We start from the raw sequence: 18,025 nt of genomic DNA, 5'->3' as shown, positions 1-18,025 counted from the left end.
GCCAATCAGTGAGGTTGAGGGTGTAGCTGGGTGGTCGGTGTTCTCGGGATGTGACGGATAATTGACCGGAATGCAATTTCCTGCTTTGCGCTGGACATGGGACGCAATTGTCAATGAACTTAAGCTTAGTTGAGAAAAATTAGCTTGTGCTATGAGGATCTTGTAGATATATAGCCTTGGTCCTCCTTCCATCCATCTCTTCTCATCAACTCACAGCCTCATCTCAACACTTCCAAGTCCTCCAATCGTTAGACTTCACTCGTTCAAAATGCATTCTCTCGCTGCATACACTCTTTTGGCTTCTGCCTCTCTTGCTGTTGCCATTGATCCCCGCTTTGAGTTCCCCGACACTGTCCCTCTCGTCAAGCGTCAGCAGCCTGGTACCCCTCAGTACGCCTGCCACGAAGACTGCGGTAAGCAACCACCACAATCACTCCCATACCTTTCTTTCTGACAGAGTGTAGGTCTTCTGATCACTCTCGCTCGTGATGACGATGGCTACTGCGATAGCGATGAGTGGAACGAGCGCTACGGCCGCTGCATGTCGTGCGCCAACACCTACGACATCTGGAAGTACTACGGCAGCGCCGTAGGCCGAGTTTCCCAGGAGTGCGGTCTTACCCCCAAGCCCAGCCCCTCTGGTTCCTCTGGCGCTGCTTCCACTACCGCTGAGGAGAAGCCTTCTTCTACTGCTGCTGAGGCTAAGCCCTCGACCACTGCTGAAGAGAAGCCTGCTACCACTGCGGCCGAGGAGGCTGAGACTACCAAGGCTGAGGAGCAGGCCACTGCTACTGAGGAAGCTGAGGTGGAGACTACCTCTGAGCATGAGCATGAGGAGACTGAGCATGCTCATACTTCTACTGAGGCTGGGCACTCTGAGGCTCATGAGCAAACTACTCTTGCTACTCATGCTGCTGAGACAACTCATGCTGCCAATCCTACCAAGACTCACGAGGCTGGTCACACTTCTGTTGATGAGATTGGAACTGTTGGTGTTACTGTAAGAGACCGTTTATCCTACATTCCTGCATAAGTCACTAATGATATCTGAAGGCTACATCTACTCCTCCCCCCTCAACTGTCATCGTCAACGGTGCTGCCAAGCAGGTTGGTTTCTCCACTGCTATGGCTGTCGTCGCCCTGGCCATGTTCGGTCTCTACTAGGCAATTAGCTCCTAAAAGTGCTTGGGGAATTGTTTTCAGACGGATGGAAATGAGTGCATGAGTAATGGACTTATGCTGTACAAGTAGGAGGACCTAGGGTGTTTTCACTTCTATAGATAATTTTAATTGATCATTTGATACTTTATAGTTTATACTGGAGACCTTATCATCTTTTCTAGATGTATACTCGTGAGCCCTCCCGACTATATGATTTGCGAATAAAAGATACCTTACGGATAGGGATGGAATTTATGTTGCCTGACCCACATATGACTATGCGTGGCGTACTCGTCATGTCCATGGTTTTTTCTCTTGTTCTCAGGTCCCTAAGCGACGCCATGACACACGGCTTGGAGGTTATATTACCATATAGATATTAGTTTATTGTCGGTACAGCGATTGACACTTCGATCAACGAGGCAATGTAAATACTGTGGCACGAGTACTTTTCGATGCGAGCTAGATAGACAGAGCCTACAAGGGCCTACTCTGTACCTTCAGACAAACCTTCCTTCACAAACTTGACCTCATCCCAACCAATAATTGGAACGGCTTCGGCGCGCTTAAGGAACTTCTCCTCGTCCGGGACAACGATCCGGTTATACACAGGATCACTAAAGATCTTTATGTCGACTCATCAGTACTGCTAAAAGCTTGAATGCATTGGTCGGGCCCTTACAGCATGAAGGTCCTCGAGGCTCTTGGCCCACATGGTAGCAGCACCATCGAACGGCGCAACGGGTGGCATAATGGTCCCCGAGAGGTCAAGCTTCTCATCAGCGTGAAACTGTGAGTACTTGACAAGATTCTGCTGGACGATGGGGACAGATAGCCATATCTTTGGATGCTCTTCCGACCAGCTGGATCCAAAACGAGTCAGTGATTGTTCCATTGTAGCGATAACCGGAAGTCGGGGACTCAACTACTTGTGGAACTGTTCATATGTAACGTCGTCGCGCTTTCGCAACAGGAGTGTGATGCGGACAATCTTGGCCATGATGTAGATCTTTCGAAGTAGAGTGTGAAGGAAGAGTTATTAGCAGACTTAACGATGTGGACACAGGATATATATATACACACATGATTAGAGTCAATGATGCATCGTGACATTTGTGAGACCAGATACCAAGTGCGATCGTTGACGTCATTTGGCTTTATCGAGTCCGAGTCCGAGTCCGAGAGTGGCACAGAAGCACACTGATAGGCTGATGTAATCGCACGACTGAAGTGGTATAATCATCGAGCTAGCCAATGAGAAGCGTCCGGCGGGACATGGAACATCTCACAAAGAGCTACTTCTGCATCGTGAGACTTATAATGTTACTTAACTCGCCGATGCTTGCTCAATTTCACAAAATTCCCTCGTTACACTCCAGATAACGGTAGCCGGACCTACCGGAAGCGCCGGGCCAGATCATCTCACCGCGCCTTCTGTCGTACTTTTATCTAGAATGGGCTAGTTACAATAGCTGCCTTATTGTTTGAGATGGGCTAGATATTTGGGATGCAGAGGCTGTCGGCTCCGAGAATACCAAGACGTGCCTCATTGAATGAGGGTGTCGGCTCGGCAGACATTGTTTTCTCCTGCTTGAGTTCAGACTCTGCTGTAGAGACTGTGTACGAATCGATGGTCAAAGAAGATGACGTGGTCGGCAAACTCTTCGTTGAGTGTTCAACTATCTCGCCTGAATTGGTTGACAAGATCGCAAATATGATGATTGATCACGGCGCAGAGTTTGTCAGCAGCCCAGGTATCTCATTCTAGTTGATAACAAGTTGGTAATACTTCTTTTGTCAACATTAGGGATAGTCTTTGGTCCGCCACAGATGGCCAACAGTGACGCCCTTGTCTTCGCAACTGCTGGCGCCAAGTCATCAATCGAGAAGATGCGTCCTTATATCAAAGATGTAATATGACGTGATGAGATCTCTTTCGAAGACGAGCCGCACAGTAACGCGGCGAAATTCAAGCTCATCGGCAATGCGTTCGCTCTCAACGCCATCACACAAATTGCTGAATCATTGACGCTGGCCGAGAAATCAGGCATCAGTCCAGCGATGGTCAAAAAGTTTGCTGACCTCATGTACGGCGGGATCTGCTCAGTTTATTCAAGTCGAATGGTCAGTGGTGAGTATTGGACAAGAGATGAGCCCTACGCTTCAGCCGACAATGCGATGAAGGATATCAAGCAACTTTTGGGACTGGGTCAGAGAGCAAACATGGAGCTGAAGAATGCTCAGACTGGTCTTATGTATCTCCAAATGGCAATGGAGAAGTCGCCGGGACATCAGGCTGTTATCAGTGCAATTTATGGTGCCGTTCGTAAGGCGAATGGGCTTGAATATCAAAACACCCCTGAGATATAAATGGCACGATCTGGCCAAGCTTAAAATGATCTAGATTAAATTTAATGTTTTTTAGAGTATTTTTGATTTACCTTTAATTAAACTAAATGTAAATATAATAAAAGGACTTCTATATAATATAAAGTCTACTAATTTATGATAAATGTTTTTTAAGTTATATAGTCCCATATAGCCCTTAAAATTAAGTCTTTTATTTTTCTATTCTTTTCTAATATAGGGTTTAGGGACCTAGTATAAAGGCTACGTGCTAATTAGTACTGGGGCTAGTACCGGTATGGGCTTCCCTCAGGTCGCCCTGTCTTTATATCCCGAGCATGTTGTTGGGCTTCAAGGTGAAGAAAGAGCTTATCGCGATTGTGAAAGTACTTCCCGCACGTCAAACAGTTAGAGCGGTAGTTTCCACGATGCTTCAGGAAATTATCCTCCCTAGGTTGTTGCGTATGGACATTTCTTCGTGTATCGTAGGGGTTGTTGTACCCATTGTACTGTTGGCCATGACTGTTCGGAAATGGAGGCGGAGTGCTTTGCGGCTGAGGCGATCGCCGTTTCAGCTCGTTGATCTGAGACTTGAGACTCTGTAACATATAGTCCTGACGGTTTTTTTCAGAAGAATGCTTAGCTTGTAACCGCTCCATCTCTGCAGCGTGTTCCTTGTCCCTTTGCTGGGCGCTCTCACGGTACGCCTTGTTTTCTTCATGTTGTTGCTGAAGCCGAGCCTCAAGTTTTCCAACCCTCTCTGCGTGCATCTTTTCCATGCTGACTTTGAGCTCGTCCATTTCTCTGCTCCTACGTCTTAACTCAACTCTCTGGTTTTCCTGCTCCTCGCGAAGAAATTCGAACATCTCTTTGTCACGAGCCTTGAGAGCCTCCCTCATTTCTTGATCTCGCGCATCCATTTCTTGCTTCATCTTCTCTCGTTCCTTTGAGAGTGTATCCTGCAGTTCCTGACCGGCTGCTGTATTGTTCAGGTCTTTTCCAGAGTCGACCATCTCTGACTGGATGGCAAGTTTAACCTCATCTGGTGCTCTGGCCGACCAGCCTGGCACAAACTGCTCCACAATGTACAGGGCAGAATCTTGAGTATTTTCGTGCCGGCGAACAGCGGCGCCTTTGTCCACAAAATAACCCCAGAACTCTTTAGTTGACTGAAGAGTCGACTCGCGCCTTTCGCCTTCGTCCTGAGTGACTTTCTCCCAGTGAGTTGTGACAAATGTCACATTCTTAATGCCTTCAGGGCCGCAAAGACGCTTAAACATGACGAGATTCTTGTGTGCACAACCTCCCATGCGGTTGTCGGAAATGCGGTGCAGATAAAGGATGCCTCGTAATTTGATCTTCTGTTGGTATGTTTCGGTCAACCAACCTGCAATTTCTTTGAGGATATCGGTGTCTTTGCGAGTAGTGTCGTCAAAGCCAGGTGTATCCACAAGATATACATTGGCAAACGGACTGAACTGTTTACACTTATGAACCCGAACCTCCTGTGTACCTAATTCTTTATTAGATCAAGAAACCGTGGTCAACTGTAGACTATAGACTTACAGGACTCGAGAGCACCCGGCTCACTGATACGGACTTCCTCTTCCGTACAATGCGAAATAAAGGTGCTCTTGCCAGCACCTGTCATTCCCATCAGGGCGATGAAAACATCAGATGAGCTGGGCTTGAATGGGGCCTGAAACGTTTGCTGAAATGCCTCAGCCGAGGCTGGAGCATTCATGAACATCTCCGCATCACGATAATGAGCTTGAACCATGTTGAAACGAGTGAAGAGATAAAAGAATTCACCAGTGTTGCTTTACTTGGGATGATATTAAACTAATCACATACGTATAGAATGAGCGAGGAGCGAGCTTTATATACTACGAGTTGGAGTGAATAATCATAACATTGCAGACAAGGCTCGCGCCAAACTTCTAATTTTAGATACTACTGCAAAGGCTTCTGCCTCTTCGGGCGCTTACCTCCATTGATGTTTCATTAGGTCAGCAATACAGAGCTAATCGACCCATTCAAAGCAGCGATTTCTCAGCCTGATTTTAGAGAACCCTGCTATCTTACACAAGGACCTCCAGCTGAGCAACCATTACGGTGTTGCATTCCAGAATAAGTCAATTCTCCAGTTAAGCTATTAATAACACAAGGTGAAGCGCCTGTTCTTGGGAACCATCGACCAGTTGCTATGGATGGATGTCTATTTTGAGGTTGAAAGTTATGCCTCTGGCCCCCAACCTTTGTATCAGCTCCCGATGCTAAACGCTGTGCCCAGACAGGAGTTGCTTTTAGGCTGTGCGCTTACCCCTTTGTTTCCTTTGGCTACTGAAAGAGAAATAAGGCGCGGTTCTCCTGGGCCTGCCCTTATGTTTAAATGTTGCCGCGCAAGGGCAAATGATAACGACTCAACGCAGATCTTCTCATCATATTTCCTGCAGTATGAATCACGACTTTTCGCTTGCGGCACGGTAAGTTAGCGACCTCGGTGGTGATCCTCACATCTAACAAGAACCAGTTCGCTTTCTGCTGGAGACGCTGTCATCCTTGTGATGGGTATTACTGGTGTTGGAAAAAGTACATTTATCTCCAAGCTCACAGGAGAAGACGCGGGAATCGGCCATGACTTGGCATCTTGTGAGTAGAGTCGGCATACTAATAAGATATTTGCTAAAAGCTTTCAAGACACAAAAGGCATCGGAATCTACAGTATGAATGTCGAAAACCGAATGATTTACCTTGTAGACACGCCAGGGTTCAATGACACCTGGCGTTCCGACCTTGACATTCTCAAGGAAATTTCGTACATCACATCAACAATCTACAAGCACGGAATGAAATTGGCTGGTATACTATATCTACATCGTATTTCTGACAACCGGGTCTCTGGTTCAGCCGCCAAGAACTTCACCCTGCTACAAAGGATTTGTGGTCCCGATGCAGCATCTCGGGTCTTTCTTATAACTACTATGTGGGATCAAATACACACAAGAGGGCCAGACTATCGTGAGGCCGAAATGAGAGAAACCCGCCTCTCATCTACGATAGAGTTCTGGGGAACATTGTGTCAACAAGGCAGCCAAACACGACGGTGGCTAGGCGACTATGAGACAGGTATAAAAGCAATCACTGAGCTACTGGCGTTGAACGAAAATGGGGGCTACTTGACTCAACAACTCCAAAGGGAGCTGGTAGATGAAAATAGACCCCTAGCAGAAACCATGGCTGGGCGAGAGTTGCTTATGGAGTATTCATCAGTCGAGAGAAAATGCGTCCAGGAGGTTTGGTCTTTCGAGCAAGGAGCCTGCAATGAGTCAGAGGCATCCACTTCTCTTTTGGAAATTCGGAGTCAACTTCGGGAGATGAAACTTGCTCAACAAGAATTGCGCGTCTCCTTACGGAGCGTGTTTATCGAAAGAGAGAAGGCGTACAGCAAAGTCTTGCAGAAAGTTTGCACTGAGCAAAAGCAACTGGCTAAAGAGGTCGAGAAAGGCACACGTGATTATCAACGACTCTTGCATGATAATAGCGCCAACGATGCTTTGTTGGGGGAGGAGCGGCAGAACTGGCAATTGAGGCGACAAGAGCTTGAAGACGAAGAAAGACTTGGTCACAGGACGAGAGAAAGTGCCCAGGAAGAGCGTCGTCGGATTGAGGAGGAGGAAAACGATTTCCACGAATCACTTCAACAGCTCAGTCTGGAAAATGAAGCGCAATGCGTCGAGACTCAACAGATGGTGGAGAAACTACGCAAACGCGACGTGATGAAACGAAACTTACTACCGCTTCTAGGAGTCCTTGGGGGAACTGGGCTTGCCATTGCCGGTACGGTAACGGGACTGGCTCCGCTCGCTGGAGCAGGAATAGGCGTGGGTTTTGCATATGCTTCTAAACTAGAGTTCTCTCGGAAGACGGAAGATCATACGAGCAGCAAGTTCTCTCTGTGGGAGGGAGTTCTGGGAGGAGGCCAAGGGGCCGCCGGGGCAAGTCTAGACTAGTTAGGGAGTATGTTATTGATGTTTTGCCTAAGGTAGTTTAGGTTCTCGTAAATGTAAGGCCTCTGATCAGATCCTATTTTATCAGACGATCCACAGAAGGATCGACTGATCCTGCTGATTGATTACTTACAGAAGCAGATAAAAGGCTTTATTTGAATTGTTGATCTGGAGTAGAGGTCCACACCATATGCGTTAAAGATCATGATTCCGTCGCCCTGAGGCAGTTCATTAATACGTAGCAATTTATAATCAAGGACGACGGCTCGAAGTAGGAAGCGAGACCGTGATTCTTGCCATCGGTACTTGGTATAGGAATCATGAGCGGAAGTGACCCAAGCAATTCTGCAAATCCAGGGCAGATCTAAGAGGTGAGGCTCCAGTAGCAGCGCATGAGACGTGCGCCCATTAAGGCGCAGCTGTTTGATCGATAAACCATCAGAGTCGCATGAATCGTGGTTGCAATGCTGTTTAATGTCAAGCGCTGCAGCTCAACGACTGTATCTTGGATGCCAATCACGCGACAGACTGATAACTCATCAGGGCTCTCTGATATCATTCCCATACAAGGGCTACCTATGCGATCTTACTATAGCTATTTCACTACAGCTCCAGCTATTAACTATTCATCTGTGTCAACACCACGGGAGTATTCCTCAAGGTAGGTTGAGAGAGCCTTGTCTGTAGTAAAAAGAGAGATTAGTACTTATGATAATTTAGTTAGTTGACTATTGACTTACAGATCTTTACATTTTTATGCAAGCTCTTTTTCATATAATCAGGCCACTTCTGTAAAGACTGTTAATTATAGCATGCAGTTTAAGATCATAATGACTTACAGCATCAGATGCTCCTTTTTTCAACCAAATCTCGATAGCCTCCGCATCAGAGGACGCTCTTACCCAATATCCCTTGAGAAAGCCTATTTTGTCCCAGAAGGTTCCAAGACCCTCATTACCGAGTGATACTAGCTCAGAACGAGCCTTTTGTATCATCTTCAGCTGACTTTCGTATTCCTTCTTGAGCTTCTCCTTTTGTTTCAGCTCGTTTGACAATACTGATGATTGTATCTTAGTAGGTCTCTGTGTCATAAGAGGAAAGCTTGGACCTACCCAAGTAGGTCGCGATGAATCTCATAGCGGCGACACCGCTGAGACCACACAATATAAGTCCAGCGGCCTATAAGAAAATCAGCCATTGTATCTTAGTCACCAAGAAAGCCCATTGATTGAATTGCTCGTACTCACAATCAAGATGAAGGAGAACGGGGAATGCCCGGCAGCAAAAATCATAGCACCGATTACTGTGCCAGCGAGTGCAAATCCTAACGAGACAATTACCTCAGAAATGCGGATCTTGAGGTCCCCGATCTCCTTTATCACCTGTGTTAGCTTCTTATCCAGTTCCTTTTCTTTATCTTCAGCCCAGGCCTTGAATTCACCAATGAATTCAGTGAAGTCATTATTCAGCTTCTCAAACCGCTTTTGCATATCCACAGAGGCTGTCTCGAATCCCTCTGCCTCCTGAATGTCTTGTCAGAAGCGTTTGGTATCAATAATCCAGGAACTTCTTACTTTTCTGAAGCCCTCAATTCGGTTTATCCGTTCTTCGACAGAAATGGTTTTGTCGGCGCAAAACTCTACTGTTAGTTCATCAAATTCTGTATTGATGGATTCATTAGAACTTTTACCAAGGAGTGGCTATGTAGAAGAGTGCGCCAACAAGTTTCGTACCTTGACCGTGTTGGCTGATTTCTCTTGCCAGAAGACGGCTTTCCCGTATCAGGTCAGAGAATGTCTAGACACAATTAAAACTTGAAATGCATATCGTCATATACTGAGGTGTGACTGACCTCTTGATGGTGTCTAAGCTTTGGCACGAACCCCGATTCGTGAATTTTGTCGATCTCCATGATTTTTAGGAGTAGACGGTTGAACACCATCTCAATGTCCTTGACAGCGCGCGTAGCAGTGTTTGCCACTTTCTTGAGGTGCTCTTGAGCAACGGGTAAAGAAGCAGCTTGTTCTGCGCCCAGTTGGAATTTCTCCATGTCCTTCTCCCCAACAATAGGCCCAAGTTTGCTGCCATTCTTGTCACAAACAACTTTGCAATCTGCCAGGTTGAGTGAGGCCATTGCGTCAAGTATCTTCTCAGGATCTTTGCCGTTGCCAAGCGCGGCGGTGAACTTTTTAACGACATCTTCATAGGACGGAGGCGCATCTTCAGCATTGTACTGAGGGGGTGCAGTCTCCATGGTTGGAAAGGAAAAGTAAGCTATGAGAGAAAAGGCTACTGGTGAGAAATGAGATAAATAGAACAGTTGAATACTTGTTGTCTCGACAGCAGACCTAGAATTAAATTCCAAGAAGGCGTATCTTAAGTAGTTTTCTGAGTGAAACGAATATCTACCGCTAGGTTACTAGTTGAAAGCAGACGAGATAGAGCCTGATACCAAGACCTACAGAAGAGGATTGCATTGCATCATGCTCAGCTTACCCACTCAAAGGCTGATGACAGTCACACAAAAGACACTGATGTGGCAATACAACAACCATGGCCCCAATCCGACTGGTCACCACAAGCGGTAAAATGTGATTTAAGTGAATTAGAATGCATAACCGAAAAACGGCAACCCGCATTTAATTTACGCGCAAATGCCCCCAGATACTAACATGCGCGTCCCCCCAAAGATCCATTCGAATGAATATGCAGGCGGCTCATTTCAGTCAGCCATTCAATCAAGTACATGCCATTTTTCCACATGCATGTCTTCAATACCCTTTGCATATCCACGCAAGTATTTCGCCATTGCACCATCTGCGCCCACTCATTAGCCCTGTAGCGAGAATACCACGCCAGAAACTTACAGATTTTCACACCTTCGTTCAGACTTTTTCTCATGTACGAAGGCCAAGACTTTTATACTTGTCAGCTTATGTGTCAGATACATGGTGCCTTGGTTGCGAGGGAAACTTGCCGCCATATCCGCTCCGGTTTGCAGCCACTTTTCTATCGCACGAGCGTCAAGAAGGCTATAGAACCAGCATTGGCCCATTTTGGTAAAACTCTTGTCAAATAATGTCAAAAGACGGAGGGCATTGCCACCTGATTCCTGGTCCTCAGATTGGGTATTCTCTTTCATTGCCGTACGTTGGGCGTCTGGATATAAGTATATTCAGAATCCACTACAACTCGAGAAGAGATCAGGGTGACTCACGAGACGTACTCACAAACAGGATTTGACTTGCAACCTCTTCACGCTTCAAAGCCATGAGGCCACCGATCTAACCATCATTAACTAGTGCTCCATAATGTCACCGAGATATAGAACGACTCCACAGAAGTTTGAAGGGGGTGTAGATAGTGCTGACTTCGGGGGCTAAACATACGGCAAGGAAGGGCGGTAAGGACCCTGGTAGATCAAACCCCAGTTGGAGAATCGGGTGGCCAAGATCCACATCCAGGCAGACCCAGTCGATTTGATCAACTTCCTGTTCTGTTGAGGTCAATTTGGATTTCCCGTTTGAACGCCGGACATCTTGGATTAGGTCAAAAAATTCGTTTCTAATACTCTTAAGTCGGTCCAGCATGTTATTCGACATTGCCTCGAGGGTTTCGGCGTGCTATAGAAGAATCGTTAGGATTCCGGCTCCTGTTACTGAATACTGAACATACTGTAATGTATTCCTTGATGATGAGCTTGCGTCTGTTGATTGGTATACTTGGATCTGCACATGCACCGACGACGTCACCATCAAATTCTGGCAAAGATAATGCGTTAGAGTCAAGCAGTGAATGAATTGGGCAGCACGAATGTCTCACCTTCTCCATGCTGAGCGCCATCTTTAGCCAGCTGCATGCTATCTAATAAAAATTTGGCATATGCCTGTTAACTTAGTATAGCGTGCCGTACCGTGCCGTGCCAGCACATCACCTGCATGCAGGAGCAACTTACTCGAACAATAGGTACCATGCGATCAGCGTTGTGCGTACCTCTCTCGCCATCCGAAATAACAAGTGCCATGGTGATTCCCATGAATGCAACGTTGATGTCCTTTGCATTCTGGCATGTCAGTTTGGCTGCCTCTTCCATTGAACGATCTGCATCCTTGGAGCAAAAGGCCTTGGCGACGGAAAGGATGTATGAATCAACCTCTGAAGAATCAAGCGTAGCCATTTTCTTTGGAAGTGGAAACCCTAGATCCTCGACGTTCGATAGCATACTGCCTGCCACCAGATATTCTCTAGGCCCGGGATTCTGGCATAACAGGTGCGATAGCTCTACGAGCTTGTTTGAGGAAAAGTTGAGTGCCATTTGTTGAGGAAAAATATGTCGAATCTATTCCGCAGTAAGTAAAATAAATGTTGTTTGGTTTGGTGTGTCTCTGTGTGCATATATTCAAAGAAGTCTCATTGTTGAGTTTTATGGTAGCGATCATCTGTGCCCGAAAGACCAAGTCTTGCAAATTCCACAACTACGACCCAACATGAGATCATCCTGTCTTGCATCCACTATGCTGCGGTCGCAAACAAATTCAGCTTAGGCAATCGTGCCGTGTCTCTGTTGCCGGCCAGTTTGGTTATGATCGACATATCCTCAGCTAGCCACGAAATTGCATTTTCCAGGCGGTAATTGCTTTTCTCACTACAGTGGAGAAAAATCATTGAAGGCCTCAATCTTGTGACAGCTTTGAGGCAACAAAAACAAGGACTCAACGTCCCAAAATGTAGGAGAGTTCTAGTGATAAATTAACCGAGTCATAGTTGATTAGGAATGGTGTGATTGCTATGGTTGGTACTCAATGTGGAAAGTCTAAAGTACGGGGAGATTTCCATTGTATTGGCATACACGGCTCAAAATTTACCGATAGCTAATAATTATCGGCTTAGAGCTACTGTGGACACACATAATTCCAACTGCTGTGACCTAGTTCCCCTGAGATTCGACCCCTCTGGCATACTCTTCCATGTACTGCGCCATAACACTGTCTGCTACCAAGTCAGTGATAGCTAGAATTACTACAAGACAAACACTTACAGACAGTCACTGCGTTGTTCAAGTTGTCCTTCATATACTTCGGTTCCTCCTGGTCATCGCCTAGTTAGCAAATTTTGTGAAGCTGTGAGGATGCGAGGATAATGCTCACGGCGCCCCGGGCTCCTTTTTGAAGCCAAGATTTGATTTCAGTAGCATCCAATACTGAACGTTGCCAGTATCCAGAGAGGACACTAACAGAAAGTTTGAAGGATAACAGAGACTCACTACCGAGAGTCACCAGCTCGGTTCTTGTCGCTCTGATCAGTTCTTTCTGATCTTCCAGCTTTTTTTTCTCGTCTTCTTTCATTTCAAGCTCGTGCTCAATCACTATCTTTTGTTAGAGTCAATCACGGCTAAACTATCTGGTGGGGAACGCACATTGTATAGCAACCAAGAGACCAATAATAATAGCCATGGTAACACCAGCAGCAATGAGACCTGCAATCTGTAGATGTAAGTTCAATTTTTGCTTGATTGTTGAGTTGGAATACAGGACTTACCAGAATGGGAATCGCAGCTGGTTTAAAAACCTCTAAAAGGATAGCAAGTATAGGCAAAATGCTGGCCCCGATAAGGGCAAACACATCTCGGGCAATCTTGAGGTCGACAAGTTTCTTCTTCAAGGCCTTGATCTCCTCCTCAACCTTTTTAATCTTATCGCTCAACTCTTTCTCCTTATCCTTCGCCCATTCGGAGAATCCATCCACGAACGTCGAGAAATCCGTGATAAGATCTTGGAATCGGCTGTCGAGTAGAGAAGAGTCCTTCTTGAACCCTTCGGCAGTCTTCATCTGGTCATCAGTCTTGTGCTAAATAACTCCAGATAATAGTAATCTTACGTCTATAAATTCCTGAATCTTGTTTTCGCGATCTGGGATGGATATGCTTTTATCGGCACAAAACTTTATGACAATGTCATCGAAACCTAGATGGTATTAGCGCGTAGCTCCCATCCACTGAGTCTGGTAGTGTAACTTAATTTTTCCGTGCTGTGCGATTCTCATTGCTGTCTTTCGACTGTCTATAAGAAGTTGCATATACGTCTAATCAACATCAGGTTAGAGCTTTCAACATAGAACAACATGCTTTAAAACTCACGTCTTTGTGCTTAAGAAGGACTTTAGCAAATCCAGACTCATGCACTCTATCCACCTCCAAGATCTTCAGATGTAGCTTTTGGAAGATACGAGCAACTTCGTTTGCTGCCCTCGAGGCAGACGATGAAGCGGAGGTGATCTGCGGCTTGAAATCATCAGAAGACGTGGCGCTAGCAATGCCGAGTGCAAAATCTTCCTTTTGCCTCTCAGTCTTGAGCGGGAACTTGGCCTTGGAGTTTTGGACAAGGATCTCTGCTTCCTTAGGCGAGACACTTTTAGCTGCTTTAAGGACTTTCTCAACGGTTGGATTAGGGCCGATCAATTCATTGAGTTTCTTTTCGATCTCCTCATAGGCTGGAGGCGAGCCAGAAGAGTCGTAAGGAGGTGCGGCGTCAGACATGTCTGATACAGTGAGACGAAATTCAAAGCGTGTCAAGTGAGTTTCTCGAGAGTACTAGGAACTGGTTAACTGCTTGGGTGTTTTTTAACTTATGCCATTTGATGAGAGCGTAGCGCGCTAGACAATGCTGAATGATGTAATATGTCTTCAGCCGCATTTGACAGTTCACACATGCATAGGAAGGGCTCCCCCAAAGCATGTCTCAGCCGTTAGCGTTGTGGACTCCGGATATCGAGACATTCCAGTTCTCCAACAGGGCAGTCAGTGGAAGCAATTCGTTGGATGCAAGCCCCGCTACGTAGCATGCATAGAGACAGGGACCTTGACGAAAGGAATCCTAATGCGGACCCATGCCGCCCGCTAATGCATTGTGATAAGCTTCAGATGTACACTGGATCGCAGACACGGGCTAACATGCTGCTTTAAGTGTTGGTTGATCTTTCCGTATTTAAGCCAATAAGAACCTGTAGGAAGAAGGCCTCATTTTGGATATCGCTAATCCTGAAATATTAGCTATACGCTGTACTAGTTAAAGAGCCTCTAAATGATTTTATTTTTGCCTGATTATCGGCAGACCCTGCTGTCTAGAGTCTGGTTCACCAGCCTATAAAGCTATACGTTAATCTCACAATAATTAAGAAAGCAAGACTTATCCTAATAGACGCTGTTAGCACCTATAACCCTAAAATCCTTCAGGGTACAATTCCCTTTTATAAGAACTAGTATAAATATCTAGCAGCCTAAAGTATAAAGTTACGGGATGGCAGTGCGCTTCTGATGATGATTCTCAAGTAGGGCTCAGACTATCAAATTGTGGACCAGGAGCTGGTCTTTGAATTCCTTAGAGCACCCTTAGGAAGCAGTTTTAACCGTGTGCCCGAGAGTGTTTCCCTTGCGTAGCAGTATCCCGACTAAGGGCATAGTACTAAACAATGAGTTTATATTTACCTGTACCTTGATATTGTCCATTGGTCGCTGCCTCCTGACCGTCGATAGTCGAATGCATGATCTCGAGTTCGTGAGCGTCATACTGGTGTTTCTTGAAAATTCCCCAACAGAAATCAGGACTTGATGCTTGATAAGGGAATTTCATGACCCTGAAATGGTCCTTCGATGGTCGTGGCTCTCTGCAAAAAGTTGATAGCTTCCAGCACACACCAGTCTGCATATTCCAATCACTGTGTTGACAGTCAGCTGAGCAGTACTTGGCGTCGTAGCACCCAGAACATCTGATCGATCTGGGCTTCTGACAAGCGGTACATGTGACCTCTGTCTTGAGTGCCTCTATATCGCACCGCGCAAGATCCCGAGACGATGGCGGGGGTTTATCAATCCTATGCCAGTAGGAATGTTCTGCAAGACGCACCGTCATGGCGTTTAAAGCCACAGGAGGACTGGCCATCTTAGTTGCGGCTTCGCATATGGGTAATTGAGAAATGTAGAGAGGGATTGGAGAAAGTTCAGACGCGTTGTCAGGTTCCTTGGAGGTCGAGATAGCAGATCAGGCTTGGATATAACAACCTACCAACAACATCAGCTGGATAGGCTAAAGACGAGTCACAACTGCTAGAACCCGCTGATGTTAGCAGTAACGATTAATTAGAGTCTGACATAAGCGAGATGCACTACTTCAAGGCTTGGGAGTAATAATAAGATTCTCTTAATCAATAGCTAAGTATAAGGTCTTATTATCCTCAGGTTTCTATGGTTTTTTCCTTCTTAAAATATGCCCTAATTTGAGTTATTTATAAGACTAACAAGGTCGCCGCCATCATACTTAATTCCAAAAGAACTCAGCAAGTTAGTCGCAGCTGTCTCACCAGTAGCAAACGCTCCATGGACGCATCCATTAGCAACCAAAGTGCAGTGCTCGCCGGCAAACTGCAGACGGCTATGTTTGTGATTTATCAAAGCGTCAGTGAACAGGCTGGGTTCATCACCGACCTTGTCGGCCGAGTAGGTTCCAAAACCAGCCAATGGATCCTGAGTCCATTTTGTGCACTCGATACTCACAAGTTGAGGTAGGGCCTTGTATGGCTCAGTACGGTAAAGATTGAACAGAGGCCGAAAGAAGCTATACAGTTCCTCATTACTCATGGCTTCGACCCGCTGCGTCAATGGTTCGGCAACCTGGACGCATAGCTCCTTTCTCCCTGACATGAGCCAGGTGTTAACTGTGACAGTAGGATGGGCTAGGATACCATCTGTAACAAGCCCCTCTTCTTGATGTTCAGGGGGTGCCGGGTAGTAAATAAGCTGGTCATGGTCCTTGGTCCAGAAGACCTCGGCAAACTCAAAGAATACTTTGCCAAGGGCACCGTAACTGAAACGGCTGATCCCCTCACTTATATCACCCGGAAGAGAGGGCGTGAAGGAAATTAACTGACGACGAAGGACGCCCAAGGGCACTGTTACCACGACCGCATCGGCCACCAAACGCTCTTCCTTGCCTTGGGCGTTCTGACAGGTGACGACGGCACGTGAGCCACCATCCTCGCTCCACTGAACATGGCTGACATGGTGATTTAGTCGAATAGAGTCGAGTATTGACTCAGCTGTCCATCCAACGATCTTCTGATAGCCACCATGTAAAACGTAGAGGTTACGCTCCGTAACAAAATAGCTGAGATGCTTGGACGATGCTGCAGACGTACTTGTGCCTATCCAGAGCTCTATCTGTATCAATGTTAGCATGTGCTCGTCGATACTTGTGGTGGGGCCATAGAAGACAAACGCCTTTCCATAGAGATTTACTGACCTCTCTCGTAGCTTGTGGCGCCCAGAGGCGCTCATCTTCAGTGATGAGATCGTGCTTCTTCACAAATGATCTCACTAACTCGTCGACGCTTTTGTCCTCAGCATCCGGATTGTTCTTATAAAACCACTCACAGTAGTCGGCGAATTCGTCCGCCACTTTCTTGGCTTTGAATTGAGCGCCGGCTTTACCGTAAGGTGTGTAGTACAAAGGAGCCCCGTCATCGTAGTAATAGTCGACTTCCAGCTTCGGGATCAACTTGGTCAATTTGTTTTGCGACGTCTCATGCATCCAAGCGGCACCTTTGTAGAGAAGAAAAAAGCATATGTTAGCGTGTCTAACGATGATGACAAGTTGTACCCTTAGAAGGAACGTATGTGTTGACATACCTACACCGGCATTGGACATGCAGGTGTGATAGGACGGCACACAGCCCAAGTTCTGAGGTCTGCAGCTTACTGTTAACCACATGTGTTGTTGGACTGGCACATACCGAGATCACGCGTCTTGCCGGGCTGGCTGCTGGCGCAGATACGGCCACCGATACGGTCACGGGCCTCGACGATTACAACATCGAGGCCGTGGCGGCGCAGGACTGAAGCAGCTCGGAGCCCAGAAATTCCAGCGCCGACTACAATCACCTTCTTCGGTGGCTCTACGCTTGGGAGAGGGTTATCTCCCCGCATTCGAGCCTTCTCGTCAGCGCCAGTGATGACAGAATGTTTGAGCAGGCTTTCATAATTGGAGCCGCAATTGCTTGGTTTTTCCAAGGCGCTGGGTATAAGGGTAGTAGCCATGTTGGACGTTTTGGATAGTGTTTGATAGTAAGATAACTTGGATTTGGGGTCAGGTTTGGACTGGGGTGCTTTGTGTTTGCCGTTATCCAAGTATCTACCCCATGCGATATCAAAGGGGCTCTTAAATCATGGTAACAGTGACTGGGGAGAGGGGGCATCATTAGGGACCAAGGTTCGGCTAAGTGGCAGCCGCGTCATTTGCATGAATGCCCTTATCAAGATGATCGTAGAGCTAAGCCATAAGAGGGCAGTCAATGGAGACGAGGTCCTTTTAGTTTAATCGTTATCAGGTAAGTTTGCGGGGAAATCTGATCAATCTCCATGCCGAGTCCCGAGATGGTGATAACAGTCAGCGGCTGACTGTTATCACTATTAGCCTGTCAGGCCCGATGAGGCATGTTTTCCGTCCATACGGTATTAC

General features: G+C 46.5%; 9 protein-coding genes across 9 annotated transcripts; 3 read left to right on the top strand and 6 right to left on the bottom strand.

Annotated features, from left to right (window-relative positions):
• Positions 1-268: 268 nt before the first annotated feature.
• J7337_000043 (uncharacterized protein) lies at positions 269-1,164 on the top strand (the record flags this gene model as incomplete). Its single annotated transcript, XM_044817808.1, has 3 exons — positions 269-413; positions 465-1,000; positions 1,054-1,164. 3 exons carry the CDS (start codon positions 269-271, stop codon positions 1,162-1,164), a joined length of 792 nt encoding a protein of 263 aa, XP_044685510.1.
• A 484-nt stretch (positions 1,165-1,648) lies between these two features.
• J7337_000042 (uncharacterized protein) lies at positions 1,649-2,161 on the bottom strand (the record flags this gene model as incomplete). The annotated part of the gene is made up of 3 exons (XM_044817807.1): positions 1,649-1,786; positions 1,844-2,024; positions 2,091-2,161. The coding sequence occupies 3 exons, from the start codon at positions 2,159-2,161 to the stop codon at positions 1,649-1,651; spliced, it is 390 nt and encodes a 129-aa protein (XP_044685509.1).
• Positions 2,162-2,991: 830 nt separating this feature from the next.
• J7337_000041 (uncharacterized protein) lies at positions 2,992-3,531 on the top strand (the record flags this gene model as incomplete). The annotated part of the gene is given in 2 exon segments (XM_044817806.1): positions 2,992-3,072; positions 3,091-3,531. 2 exon segments carry the CDS (start codon positions 2,992-2,994, stop codon positions 3,529-3,531), a joined length of 522 nt encoding a protein of 173 aa, XP_044685508.1.
• A 263-nt stretch (positions 3,532-3,794) lies between these two features.
• J7337_000040 (uncharacterized protein) lies at positions 3,795-5,287 on the bottom strand (the record flags this gene model as incomplete). Its single annotated transcript, XM_044817805.1, has 2 exons — positions 3,795-5,020; positions 5,074-5,287. 2 exons carry the CDS (start codon positions 5,285-5,287, stop codon positions 3,795-3,797), a joined length of 1,440 nt encoding a protein of 479 aa, XP_044685507.1.
• Positions 5,288-6,743: 1,456 nt separating this feature from the next.
• On the top strand, positions 6,744-7,520 carry J7337_000039 (uncharacterized protein; the record flags this gene model as incomplete). The annotated part of the gene is made up of 1 exon (XM_044817804.1): positions 6,744-7,520. One exon carries the CDS (start codon positions 6,744-6,746, stop codon positions 7,518-7,520), a length of 777 nt encoding a protein of 258 aa, XP_044685506.1.
• Positions 7,521-8,139: 619 nt separating this feature from the next.
• J7337_000038 (uncharacterized protein) lies at positions 8,140-9,771 on the bottom strand (the record flags this gene model as incomplete). The annotated part of the gene is made up of 8 exons (XM_044817803.1): positions 8,140-8,198; positions 8,258-8,306; positions 8,357-8,574; positions 8,630-8,696; positions 8,765-9,040; positions 9,092-9,159; positions 9,251-9,314; positions 9,370-9,771. The coding sequence occupies 8 exons, from the start codon at positions 9,769-9,771 to the stop codon at positions 8,140-8,142; spliced, it is 1,203 nt and encodes a 400-aa protein (XP_044685505.1).
• Positions 9,772-11,301: 1,530 nt separating this feature from the next.
• On the bottom strand, positions 11,302-11,694 carry J7337_000037 (uncharacterized protein; the record flags this gene model as incomplete). Its single annotated transcript, XM_044817802.1, has 2 exons — positions 11,302-11,403; positions 11,473-11,694. 2 exons carry the CDS (start codon positions 11,692-11,694, stop codon positions 11,302-11,304), a joined length of 324 nt encoding a protein of 107 aa, XP_044685504.1.
• A 750-nt stretch (positions 11,695-12,444) lies between these two features.
• Positions 12,445-14,052, bottom strand: J7337_000036 (uncharacterized protein; the record flags this gene model as incomplete). The annotated part of the gene is made up of 6 exons (XM_044817801.1): positions 12,445-12,509; positions 12,556-12,604; positions 12,752-12,882; positions 12,934-13,000; positions 13,056-13,364; positions 13,654-14,052. 6 exons carry the CDS (start codon positions 14,050-14,052, stop codon positions 12,445-12,447), a joined length of 1,020 nt encoding a protein of 339 aa, XP_044685503.1.
• Positions 14,053-15,783: 1,731 nt separating this feature from the next.
• Positions 15,784-17,604, bottom strand: J7337_000035 (uncharacterized protein; the record flags this gene model as incomplete). The annotated part of the gene is made up of 3 exons (XM_044817800.1): positions 15,784-16,728; positions 16,811-17,109; positions 17,301-17,604. 3 exons carry the CDS (start codon positions 17,602-17,604, stop codon positions 15,784-15,786), a joined length of 1,548 nt encoding a protein of 515 aa, XP_044685502.1.
• Positions 17,605-18,025: the final 421 nt, after the last annotated feature.

Source organism: Fusarium musae, chromosome 1 (assembly GCF_019915245.1).
Source record: "Fusarium musae strain F31 chromosome 1, whole genome shotgun sequence".
Lineage (NCBI taxonomy): Eukaryota > Fungi > Ascomycota > Sordariomycetes > Hypocreales > Nectriaceae > Fusarium > Fusarium musae.
Note: the sequence above shows the minus strand (reverse complement) of the source record. Positions and strands in the feature narration are given on the sequence as shown.